The 13,140-nt window shown below is 47.9% G+C and overlaps 1 protein-coding gene across 6 annotated transcripts in view; it reads left to right on the top strand.

Moving 5' to 3' along the window:
• Positions 1 to 12,327, top strand: part of Ccr6 (C-C motif chemokine receptor 6) — a 22,597-nt gene extending 10,270 nt beyond the window's left edge. For 3 of the 6 annotated variants that reach the window (XM_021221622.1, XM_021221620.1, XM_021221619.1), the window contains 2 exons: positions 10,946 to 11,060; positions 11,157 to 12,327. In XM_021221622.1, the coding sequence (XP_021077281.1) occupies positions 11,159 to 12,265 (1,107 nt within the window). In that variant the 5' untranslated portion in view covers positions 10,946 to 11,060; positions 11,157 to 11,158 and the 3' untranslated portion in view covers positions 12,266 to 12,327. The remainder of the gene's footprint in view (positions 1 to 10,945; positions 11,061 to 11,156) is intronic. The other 3 variants (XM_021221623.1, XM_021221621.1, XM_021221618.1) reach the window with 1 other exon arrangement.
• The last annotated feature ends 813 nt before the right edge of the window (positions 12,328 to 13,140 follow it).

Here is a 13,140-nt window from a genome sequence, read left to right as displayed (position 1 = left end):
TGGTGTGTGGGTGTGTGTGTGGGGGGGTGTGTATGTGGTGTGTGGGTATGTATATTTGGTGTGTGTATGTTTATGTGTATGTGGTGTGTGTGTGGTGCATGCATGTGTGTGATTGTATGTCTCTCTGTTACTAGGAATGGAATCTAGGGTACTGTGCATGCCAGACATGTACTCTGCCAGTGAGTTATATTCCTAGATGTAGTTTTACTTTATTTTGAGGCAGGGTCTCACTAGGGGGTATAGCCTTATCTCAAATCCACATTGTGGCCCAGGCTATTCTCCTGCCTCACCCGCCCGGAGTACCTGGGATCACAGCAAAGGCCCACCAGGCCCAGCTTATTGTTTTTGTCGTGCTGGGAGTGAAGCACAGACCTCAGGGATGTTAGAGGGCAGCCCTACACTAGCTGCTCATTGGCCCAGCAATGCAATGTTTTCTTAAGACCTGTTATTTAGTTTTGGTTCTGTGTATATGTGGGTGGGGACATGAATGCATTAGTGTAAGTGTCCATAGAAGCCAAAGGCATGGGACCCCACAGAATTGCAGGCCGTCAGGATCTGCCCAACCTGTGCTGGGAATGGAGCTCTACTCCTCTGCAAGAGCAGTGCTTGCTCTTAGCAATGAAGTCATCTCTCTAGAGCCCTACAAATACAATTCTTTATTTAACTCAGCACACAGAGAGATTTGAAACCAAGCCCTAAGACACAGAGGTAGTAGGAGCTTTACGAAATGCAAAGCTGTGCATGGGACATTGTGGAGACCAGCATTTCTTTTTCTTTTTTTTTTTTTGAGACCAGCATTTCTTAAAGGAAATATTAGCTGTGCATATAGCACCAACCTGTTCTCCCAGAATTCAGGAGATAAAGGCAAAGGATTGTGGGTCTAACTCCACCCTGTGTTAAACAGTGAGACTTTGCCTCAAAAGACAAGGCAAACAAATATACAGTATAAAAGTAGGTTGCCAGACAAGAAAGCAAATCACTGGAAAATACCTTCTGGGTTCCTCCTGAGCAGCTAGAAAGCAGAAGGAAGTAGTGTGGAGTTTCAGCTGCACTGAGGTGGACAGAGCAGAGAAGCCAGCACGCCTGTGATCCCAGTGAACTTGTAACGCACACACACACACACACACACACACATACACACTCACACACACACACATACATACACACATACACACACACACTCACACACACACATACACACACACACATACACACATACACTCACACACCATACATACACCACACACACACATACACACACACATACACACACACACATACACACACGCACACTCACACACCATACATACACCACACACACACACACACACTCACACACACATACACACACACATACACCTTAGCTATGTATACTCCTCTGCACACTTCTGCATAGGTACTCATTCATATGTACCTAGGGCAGTATATAACATACATATGTACACATATGCACACACATGCACCTATCCATACACACCATTAGAAATGCTCCTGTATAGACAACACATACAGGTCTGTAGACACATCCATGTAGATTTGTGCATGCATACACAAGTATCCATGGCTACATACCTATACACGTGAACATCAATGCTTCTACATATATGCACATATACACATAAACAGACATGCACACACATAAAGATCTGGGCACATGCATAAACATACTCCCTCCATAACCCTCTCTCTATCCTTCCCTCTCCCTTTTCCTTCTTCTGCCTCCTCTTTCTGGGCTGCCTGTCTCTGTCTCATCTCAAAGCCAGCCATAACCATTCTCCCAGGATTCTCATCCACTCTCTGCTACCATCTGAGGCTCTAACTGCCCTGACAGTGGGATGCATGGCACCTTCAGAAACAATTTCTTGGCACAGAATCCATAATGAAAACGGCTCTAGGGAACCATATTACAGTGCATGAGAGATTAGTTTTAGACTGTGCTAAAAGTACTACTAGTATTGAATTTCCCCTTGAGTAGAGAGAGAGGGGAAATTTTTCTACGAGATTAAGAGAGTTGCCTCTGAAGTGTTAGAACCTGGAAGCAGAAGCAGGGTTGGTCCAGACCGTGAGCACGAACTCCACTTTGGTACCCTGACACTGCTCCTTTCATTGGGAAGTGGATGAGGTGGGCCTATGTGGTTTCAAACCTTAAATGTGAAAGCCATGAGCTAACCTAATCATTTGGGCACTGGGAGGAGAGAGAGAAGGCAGAGAGAAGAAAGAAGGAAGGGAAAGAGAGAGCAGAGATGAGAGTGGGTGAACAGAGAGGGGGAGGGAGGCGAAGGTGCCTCTGAAGGAGCTGAAAAGCCATGCAAATCTGTGCTGTCCCCAAGGTCTGGTTTCTGATTCTAGAGTCAATCCATAAGAAGCTAGTCAAGGCTAAGGCTGGTCTTAAGTACCAACAAAAACAACAGAAAGCACACATACACATGGAAGCTGAACAACGCTCTACTCAATGATAACTTGGTCAAGGGAGATCAAAGGCTTTTTAGAATTTAATGAAAATGAAGACACATCATACCAAAACTTATAGGACACAACGAAAGCAGTGGAAAGGGGAAAACTCATAGTTCTGGGGGAACGGCATTGCAGAGATGGTAAGCCACTGCAGTCCAGCACAGCATGGCCCAGGGACAGGCTCTGGGGAGCCCCTGTGCCTGCCTTTTTGAGGTCAGCGTTTTCCAAAGACTCCTCCAGAGAACGCTGGCTCAGAAGGTCCCATAAGCAGGAGGTTTGTTGGTGGTGAGGGAAAAGAGACACAGCTCCCCAGTGTCACCCTCAGCAGCCTGAGGAGCGACTGTAATCTTCTAGGGACCTCGACAGATGCCAAATCAAGTTTTATGGGTTTGACGCAGAAAAGAACTTCAGGCATAGCTAGTCTGAAGCAGATATGGAGATTTTATTAAAGTTATCTTAATATATACACAGGGGCTACGGGGAAGAAAGGTACTTGGAGGTTCTGGGTGGAAGATTTTCTATGAGTCCCAGAGAGTAAGACAGCCAAGTGTGCCTGCTTAAGTGTCTGGGCCTTAGCCATATGTGCCATTTGGTGGCCCTCAATGTATGTCCTAAAATATCGCTAAGATGCCTCCCCCTACCTCTTCTTTTTGGCATATAAGTTTATGGGGTGACATTGAAGATGTCTTGGGTGGAGTTATCATATGAAGTTAAGCCAGGAACAACTAGGGCTACACAGAGTTGAGCACACGTCCTTCTCTTGTGAATGGGTTTCTGGTGGAGATGCCTAGAAAACTAAGGCTTTGCAGCTTGGAAGGGAGAAAGCACTCATCCGGAGGACCCATGGGCCTCGCCTGACAGCAAGCTTTCCAGTAACCCGCAGGCACGAGTGGGCACTTAGCAAAGGAAGCAGTCCTTTCCTAGAGCGGGGCCAACCCCCTCTTACCCCCCCCCCCCGCACAGCTGACTAGGAATGAATGTGGTTTCAGAGTAATGAAAAGCACCCTGTGCTAGCCCCAGTCCTCACCAGATAGGAGATGCCCCTGTAACTACCTCCCGCCTCCAAGAACCCTTGCTCGGATCACCCATAAACTCCAGACACATATGAAATAAGAAGTCCAGGCTCGTGGGGCACTCTGCTCATAAGCATCTGTAGATAGGACTCCTGGGTCTCACAGGACCTTTAGCTATACTTCATGCTCACCCATCGTCTGCAGTGTCTGTTCTCTCTAGTTCCTGGTCTAAGAGGTCCAGCCCATCCTGTGTTCAACTTATCCACTCAAACTGGGGTCGGGGGGGGGGGGTCACTATGTCTCAAGGTGCCTGTGTTGCTGTTGTTGAACTGCCTGAAATTGTTCCTGCCATTCATGTTGTCTCTAATCCCGGGCAGAGTCCTGCTTTCGGGTGGAGCAGAAGCCCCTCATCCTAGTCACGATCTCTCAAGCCATGACAGCTATCCTTCCTAGCCGACTCTCCACTTCTGAAGCTAAAGATCACTTTATCATGCTTGCTCAGTCAGCAAGGATCCCCACGCTCCTCCCTCAGCCCCTATCACTGTGTAAATCTGGCCAGAGCCAGGTGCAGATCTGGTACTGACCTCGTTCTGAGCCTGGTGGTTTCAGCGGTTTCTACCTAAAAGTTAAACAAGCATTCATTTTGCTGAGCTAGGAGTCTCCTATCACTGCCACCGAGTTGGCAGTTCATATGGCTTGAGTTCCTTTTCGGTTCTGCAGCCAGGGATCTGATACCAACCTCTGTTGTGGAGCAGGTGGGCACGTTCTCTTCTGGGCTCCTAATGGAGGATCTGTGCCTCTGACCCATCCTGTTGTTGGGCAGGCCTCAGTTCCTTTCACAATAGCTGTGGGAGAGGGAGGGCCCCTGGCAGCCTCTCCAGGAAACCCGCTTGGTTTGTGGCTTTGCTTCTGCCCTCCCCATAAGCAGCACAGATGCTTCCCATCCCCAGCTTCCCTCTCTTGTCTCAGGTGAGAGAGTCCTGAGGCCCAAGCACCCTCGGTTCTATCTGTCCCGTGTGGATACTCACTTAGGCTTAGTCTGCAAAGTCCCTTTGGCACTTAAACTGATGCTCGCGGATTCCGGAGGCTAAGGACTAGACTCTTCCCATCTGTGAGCACAGCGTTGCTGGTGTGTCAAGAACACTGGCTCTGCGCAGCTGGGTGTTAAGTCTGAAGTGCAGGGAGACATTGTAGTACAATCAATTTAAGCACATGCCTGACTAGCTTACAAATGAATGAGATATGGTTATTTTACTTGACTTTGACAATTACTGGGGAGTAATCCCTAATTTACTTTTCTAACTTCTGGCCTGGCTGTCTCCCTAGTGGTGTACCCCAAATACTTGCTGTTTCTCCTGGCCACATGTTCATGGTTCTTCTCTCTCCAGCTCATTCTCTCTCCTTCTCCTTCCCCTTCTCCTTTCGGCCCCACTCAACCAAGATAACTCAAAAAACCGCCTACCTCTAATCCCGCCATTAATTGGCCATTTTTGTTTAACCAATAGTTTCAAATGAAGGCACGAGGCTTACAGGACAAAAATTCACTTGTAGGCCTAGACCTTCAGGAACAGAGTTTAGCATTAAAATACACAGCAGCAGAACAAACCTCACCAGGACAGAGGATGTGACCAGTTAGTCAGCTGTGCCTGCAGGGTTCTTCAGCAGGCTTGGTGGGCTTCCTATCAAATACATGCTAATGTTCTGCTCTTGCAATACTTGGGTTTTTCAGAGCTGTTGACTATTCAAATGCAAATGCCAGGGGCAGGAGAGGTGGCTCAGCAGCAGAGTCTTCTGTTTCCTCCACAACTGAATTTGCACATTTTAGATCCAAGGTACCATTTGCCCATTTGCTTCTGCCCGTATTAGTTGTCCGTTGGTTTTGGTCATCCACCTTATTGGCCTTTTTTTTTTTTTTTTGGTTTTTCGAGACAGGGTTTCTCTGTTTAGCCCTGGCTGTCCTGGAACTCACTTTGTAGACCAGGCTGGCCTCGAACTCAGAAATCCACCTGCCTCTGCCTCCCGAGTGCTGGGATTAAAGGCGTGCGCCACCACGCCCGGCTGGCCTTTTAGATTCTTGACATTTTCAGGCACAATGAAGTTGTCTCTTCTCTTCGTTCTTACCCTTGATGTGAACAAAGAGAAGCTCTCAGCTGAAGAGTCCGATGGGTACTACGTCAATCAAGGTCTGCCCCAGTGTGCCTGGGGACAGGCTACACACAGATTATCACCATGCCCACAGAGCAGTGACCCACCGCACCGCCCGACTGACAGCCCATCCATCTCTCTGTGCCAGCACACCAACTAGGCTTCCTTCTCCTCATCATTTTCAAATTTCAGATTTAGTCATAGATTTGCAAAGTCTGTCACACTTCCCTTTATCTGTCGTCTTGTGACCATGACTACCCAGATGGATGGCTACATGTCAGCCAACATGTGGTAGTCCACCAGGTCTGTGCCTGGTGCCTCAGACTCCTTCACGATATTCTTGAGTGAGTTCTGACTCCTTACCTCGGTGGTGACACTCACCTTTTCTGTACCTACAGATACATTGTAAAGCTTTTATCCTATTTTTTTTTCACGTGTATTGTGTGGAATATGTGTGGGCACATGTGTGTTCAGGCCCAAACCTGATGTCATGAAGCTTCTTCAGCCGCTTGCTATTCCATCTTACTCTTTAAGGCAGAGTCTCTCGGACCTGGAGCATGGTTAGTCTCACTAGCCAGTAGCTCTGGGGAACCCTATCTCCCCCCTGGAGGCTGAAGTTACAGGTACACTTCCATACCTACCTGGCACTGACAGGGGACCTGGGGATCCAAACCCTTGTCCTCGTGCTTCGTGGTGAAGCGCCTCCTAAGCCTTGAGTTTTGAAGCTTTTGACAGCAGTTGAGCCTTCCCTGACACCTCACAGAGGAGGCAGCCTAAGAACGAGGTTCTCTGAGTGTCTGCGGGATGATTTTAAAGAGCAGACAGGAAGAAGACGCGAGCTGAGAAACGTTCATGTTCTGAAGATATAATGAACTTCACCAAGACACGCGTGGTGATGATGAGGAGGAGGAAGGTTCTTTGGCTTGAGCACTTTAATATTTTCCTGACATTCATTGTCGGGCCACACTGGACCCGAGGGGGAAAGGCCAGCAAGAGGCAGTCAGTGTGTGGTAGACAGTGACACTTTTACTCAAGGTGGCTGGCAGCAGGCAAGGTGCTGTGACTTCTAACGGTGCCCTCACTGAAACCCCAAGGTTCCTCTCCAAAAGATAACGTGGGGCAGTTTTTCACAGATTCCTTTAATGTCAATCTGTTCTTTAGACTATTTCTATACATACTTGTTTGAGAACTGCTGACTTAGGAACGTTTAAACACCAAAGACACCCATAGCACACTGTATGTTATGTGTAGTTTGCATGTGGTAAGACCCCGTGAGTGGACATGTGTGAAAGAGGATGCTCTGAGCCTGAGAAACAACCCAGAAAGATATCTTGCTGTAGGCAGCTTGGCTACGGTTGCTTGTAGGTTCACAGAAGATAGGCTGAAAGCTCTGGACCTCCAGCCTCTCTCTTCTTGCCATCTTGTCAGTCTATTTTGCTCTCAACTTTTATTTATTTATTTATTTATTTATTTATTTATTTATTTATTTTTGGTTTTTTTGAGACAGGGTTTCTCTGTGTAGCCCTGGCTGTCCTGGAACTCACTCTGTAGACCAGGCTGGCCTCGAACTCAGAAATCTGCCTGCCTCTGCCTCCCAAGTGCTGGGATTAAAGGTGTGTGCCACCACTGCCCGGCACTCTCAACTTTTTAAAGGACAGAGAGGAACACTGAGTTAAGAGTTCACCAACATCTTTATCATCAAACACACATTTTCCTGACAGAAAACGGACAGGCCGCATCTCCAGGGAACACAGTACTGCTAGGAATGGGTGGCCCTGCTGCGGTGGCCCAGATACCAATCTGCGACCAGTGTGATTTCCTAGCAACAACATGTGCCATTCTTGTGGTGACAGTAGTGGTCTGACAGGCTGATTCATTTCCAGGTACTGTGAGTGTCTGCCATTCAAGTAAGCGTGACAGTGATCTTCTCTCCAAGAGCTCTGATTGCCAATCTGGCGGTGCTGAGATCAGCGTTACGCAGAGTTCCAGGGTGCTGGGCCCAGCACATCACAGCATTGTGCTGAGACAGGGGCAACTGACAAATCCTGGGTCTTTCAGACTTGGCTTGCCACTCTCTAATCAGTAAGAACAAGTTAAGACACCCTCTCTTGAATATAATGTGCATCCAAATGATTGTCTGCCTCTGCTACTGACGCCCTCGGGCCTGGCCTGAGAACCAGCCACATACCCAGATTCTCCTGACCGTGAGGAACAGCAGGGGCTGTCAGGAGCTGCACAGGCCTGAACTACATTGTTTAAGGTGGTGGTGTTTGCCTGGTACCTTCTTGACTGCCAGGGTCCCCTTTACTCTATGTCGTAGGTCAGTGCCTAGCCTCAGGAGACTTTTTAAAGCTTCCATTCAACTGGTTATACTTGAATTCAGAAACTGGGACTCATCATAGTGCAGATAAATATTTGTCTTACATGGAGAGTCTAGCTGGGCATTGGTATACAGTGTGGTTGGCTGACCCTCATAGTCTTTAATTCCAACCGTGTTTCCCCCCAACACAATGTACATGGGGAGAAATCACCATGTCCCATCTCGGCCCTAGCCCCTCCAGCTAAGGAGTCATCCTGACCACGCCCCTGCTTTGGTCTCACTAGTGGATTCACAATGGTCCCCAACAGCATGTGACCACCTCTGCACTACCCTGAACCAGCATGCCTCCTACTGTGCTTCCTGCCACCTGTAGCCTCCTCCCCCTCCCCAAATCTACACCAATCCCACCCTTCAGGGCCACCTCAGTCCTCCTGGCTCATGCACTTTCTGTAGCCGTCCTTTGATCTTCTCTATCACTACCTGTCGGTGGAAGGACATTTGTGTAAAAGAACATTCGACAGTTTTAAAGGTGGCATTACTGGTCATAGTTACACACAGTTATTGAAGCCGACAGTCTACAGGTTTTGACATACATGTAGCCACGCATCAACGATTCTGCTGTGTGGGAACACGGAGTCACTCGGGATCTCCCTGAACATTTAGGTTCTTCCCAGTTTCGAGCTATTTTAGAAGGGCCTTCTCTAAAAAATCAAGCTAGTTAAGAGTTTTTGCCTCTTGCCTGGGTGAATGCTAGCAGCCAGTTACTGGTTCACACAGCCAGTGCACAGCCAGTGTTACACATGAGGCAAACACTCCTTGGTCCACATGCTCGTGTGACCTCCCGTTCCCCCACACCCAGCCAGGACATCTGCAGCTGCCCCAGGTCTTTGCAGGTACCCTGGCCTTCCCTGGCCGTCTCTGTGGGCATCCATTCACACATATATGTCAGGCATGTGGTATGTTAGGGGATTGTGACTTAGCCTCCCCAACAATGATCAACACCTTGTGTGCACATTGATCATCCCATATGTTCTCGAGTGTCTTTCAGGCGTGGACTAGTTGGAAATTCTTCGTAAGGTCTGGATGGGACCAGATATTGGCTTGCAAATGTTATTTTCCAATTCAAATATTTTTTTTCTCATTTCTAAGTATGTTGCAAAGAGCAGATTAAGTACAAGTTATTATTATTACTTTACAATATATGCCCTCCCCACTTTTTAAAATAATTCATTTTTTTATGTGCATTGATGTTTTGCCCGCATGTATATCTGGGTGAGGGTGTCAGATCCCCTGGAACTGGGGTTACAGGCAGTTGTGTGCTGCCGTGTGGATGCTGGGAATTGAACTGGGGTCCTCTGGAAGAGTAACCAGTGCTCTTAACCACTGAGCCATCTCTCCAGACCCTGTTTTTCACAATTTATGTAAGAAAATTCTTCTGTTCCTTGGGTTACAAAGGTTTTCTTATGTTTTCCTTTAGATGTTGTCTGTCTCTGATCTTGCAGCTAGAGCTACAACCAGTTTGAGTTCATTTTTCTTGTGGTGGTGGTGAGGGGGGGAGAGATAAGGTACCATTATTTCAAGGCAGTTTTTCCACCATGAACTTACCTTGGCACTTCGTTCAAAGCTCAGCTATTTACACATGGCTCATTTCTGGGCTTTGTGTTGGTCCCATGGATGCTGGCTCCTGCCTTCTCCTTCATCAGCATCCCCTGACCTGACACTGAGGCGTCCTGAGTTTCACAAGGAGGCTGTGTGACTCCTCCAACTTGGTTTCCTCTCTTGAATTCGTTGTAGAATGACAATCAGTTAGCCAGCTGCTCTATGCAAAAACAAAAACAAAAACAAAAACCCCAGAGCTTTGATTAAGTTTGTGGTGTGCTTACATAAACATTTGCAGAGAAATGTGTCTGTCCAGCGCTAGGCATCTCTCTCCTAAATCTATGTTCTCTCTTCTCTCAGCTATTAAGATTTTTCAGCATGTAAATCTTATTCACAAATATGTTGCTCTTTTTAATCTCTCCTTCCATCCTTCCCTCTCTCTCCCTGTTCTCCCTCCCTCTCCCTACTGCCCTCCCTCTCTCTCTCTCTCTCTCTCTCTCTCTCTCTCTCTCTCTCTCCCTCTTGCCCTCTCCTTCTCCCTCCCTCCCTCCCTCCGTCCTGCTGTCTTCTNCTCCCTCCCTCCCTCCCTCCGTCCTGCTGTCTTCTTCTCCTTTGGGATCTTAATTTATATCTTGCTATTTATTTTGATTTTTCAAGACAGCCTCACTGTCTATCCCAACTGGTTTTGAACTCACTCTCCTCCTGCCTCAGACTCCTGAGTGCCTCACCACACTTTGCTTCCAGCTTTCAGTTTCTATATTGTCTTGTTAGGGAAGAATCATTATGGCTTCATGCTGGAGGCCTGTGCCTACTCAGGATGTTCATCCTAGTAAGCTTATACCCCACACATGCAGGTGCCTTCGGAGGCCAGAAGAGGGCATCACATCCCCTGGAACTGGAGATAGCACTACCAGCCCCCCTGACATGGTACTATGTGGTTTCTGGGAATCAAACCCAGGACCTCCGGAAGAGCAGCGGGTGTTCTTAACCACTGAGCCACCTCTCCAGTCTTTGAATCATGAGCGTCTATCCACATCTAGATAGCTGTAGTTTTTTGTTCTGTGAGATTTTCTCATATACAATTAACTGGAATTTTGGGTGAAGACCTATGCAGATCAATTTTTTTCCCTGATAGGACTTTTCTTAGGCCAAAGATGACAAACTGGCAATTCACTGTCGGTGGCTAACCAGTTCATCTACGTGTTCCTTGTGGCTATTTCCGAGCCACCGAAGCTGGTCTGAATCATTGAGACATGAGCCCACATTGTTTGCTCTCAGGCTCAGAAGGGACCAGGAAAGCCGGTGAAGTGGGTATTTTCACATTGAGCACCATGCCTTGCAGTGTGTTCTGATGGGGTAGAATGTTCCAGAACACAGCATGACTGGGGCACACTTTGCCTTTTCTTTCCCCCAGCTTCACCTCTGCTCTCCCAACATCTGCGCTAGTGAGTGTGTGGTTGAACTGCCTGCTTCCCTTTCTACACCAGATCTGGCTCTCCCATCCACGTAGAGAACCACTCCTGCCGGGGGTGAGAATCTACTTTATTTTGGCAGGGACTCTGGCATGGCTAGGTATGGTTGCTTGAAAGCACACTGTCATGATTTCTATTTTCATTATCTTCCAGGAATGAATTCCACAGAGTCCCACTTCAGAACGGAGGATTATGCCAGTACAGATTATTCTATTCCTCCAGACCACGGGCCATGCTCCCTAGAAGAGGTCAGAAAGTTCACCAAGGTATTTGTGCCAATTGCCTACTCCTTAATATGTGTCTTTGGCCTCCTGGGCAATATTATGGTGGTGATGACCTTTGCCTTCTACAAGAAAGCCAGGTCCATGACCGACGTCTACCTGTTGAACATGGCCATCACAGACATACTCTTTGTCCTCACCCTACCGTTCTGGGCAGTTACTCATGCCACCAACACTTGGGTTTTCAGCAACGCCCTGTGTAAACTGATGAAAGGCACATATGCGGTCAACTTTAACTGTGGGATGCTGCTCCTGGCCTGTATCAGCATGGACCGGTACATTGCCATCGTCCAGGCAACCAAATCTTTTCGGGTACGCTCCAGAACACTGACGCACAGTAAGGTCATCTGCGTGGCAGTGTGGTTCATTTCCATCGTCATCTCGAGCCCCACATTTATCTTCAACAAGAAATACAAGCTGGAAATCCAGGATCGTGACGTCTGCGAGCCACGGTACAGTTCTGTCTCAGAGCCCGTCACGTGGAAACTGCTGGGTATGGGACTGGAGCTGCTCTTCGGCTTCTTCATCCCTTTGCTGTTTATGGTGTTCTGCTATCTGTTCATTATCAAGACCTTGGTGCAGGCCCAGAATTCCAAGAGGCACAGAGCCATCCGAGTCGTGATCGCTGTGGTTCTCGTGTTCCTGGCTTGTCAGATCCCTCACAACGTGGTCCTCCTCGTGACTGCGGTCAACACGGGCAAAGTGGGCCGGAGCTGCAGCACCGAGAAAGTCCTCGCCTACACCAGGAACGTGGCCGAGGTCCTGGCTTTCCTACATTGCTGCCTCAACCCTGTGTTGTATGCGTTTATTGGACAGAAATTCAGAAACTACTTCATGAAGATCATGAAGGATGTGTGGTGTATGAGAAGGAAGAATAAGATGCCTGGCTTCCTCTGCGCCCGGGTTTACTCAGAAAGCTACATCTCCAGGCAGACCAGTGAGACCGTCGAAAATGATAATGCATCGTCCTTTACCATGTAACATAAGAGCACAAAGCAACATTGCCCCATAGCCTTGGTGAAACTTGCTATTACATATGAAAAGGAAAGAAAAAAAAAGAGAAAAAAAAAGAAAGCCATGCCCAAATATATACAGTAACTATGGAAATTCAGCAAAGACTTCCTGCAAGATCAGAACTAGCCGGGAGGTGGCGCTATCAGCCAAGTTCTCCCAGGTGTGGTTGACAAGAAACATTGTAGCTCCTCCTGGGTTGGTGTTCTACAAAATAAGATGGGAATGCCAGATGACTGCGGAAGTGCTTATGAACATAAACATATTCAGAAACGTTCATGAAGGGGTTCACAGACCTAGTGACCCCTAACACCCATAGCACAAAACAAGGATGTAGCTTGGGAAACCAACAAAAGCCCGCCTGTAACTCATGTGAAGCAGATGGCAAGTCAAAGATCCCATACCTGGCTCCCTTTTATCTTCTCAGCGAGCGCGAGGCTGTGGAGGAGGAAGGCAAGAGCATCCATAAACTGGAACATCAACCTGAGTGGAGGGAGGCAGGAACCAAGTAGGAAGTCAGGTGCCTGGGTTTGCTACTGGCATGTGAGCTTGCTTCCACAAATGAAAGCAGTTCCCTGTGGTTCCCCTTTCCCCTCTTGGGGTGGGTGGAGCCTACGGAAGCAAGCTGGGATGGATACGGCTCCAGGCTGGGCTCTGGGTTTAGCAGACTCCAGCACAGTTTTAACATTCATCCCTCAGATGGTAAACTTGGCTTGTCTGTAGCTGGAAGTGCTTTTCTTCCAGTTCTGAAACGGAGGTGAAGATCCTGGTCACGGAGAGGTTCAAGTTAGCCTCTGAACCGCTAGGGGGCAGCATGCTGGCCTCTGAGACCAAGTGCATTTAAA

The sequence above is a fragment of the Mus pahari genome, chromosome 21, assembly GCF_900095145.1.
Source record: "Mus pahari chromosome 21, PAHARI_EIJ_v1.1, whole genome shotgun sequence".
In the NCBI taxonomy this organism is placed as follows: Eukaryota; Metazoa; Chordata; class Mammalia; order Rodentia; family Muridae; genus Mus; species Mus pahari.
Note: the sequence above shows the minus strand (reverse complement) of the source record. Positions and strands in the feature narration are given on the sequence as shown.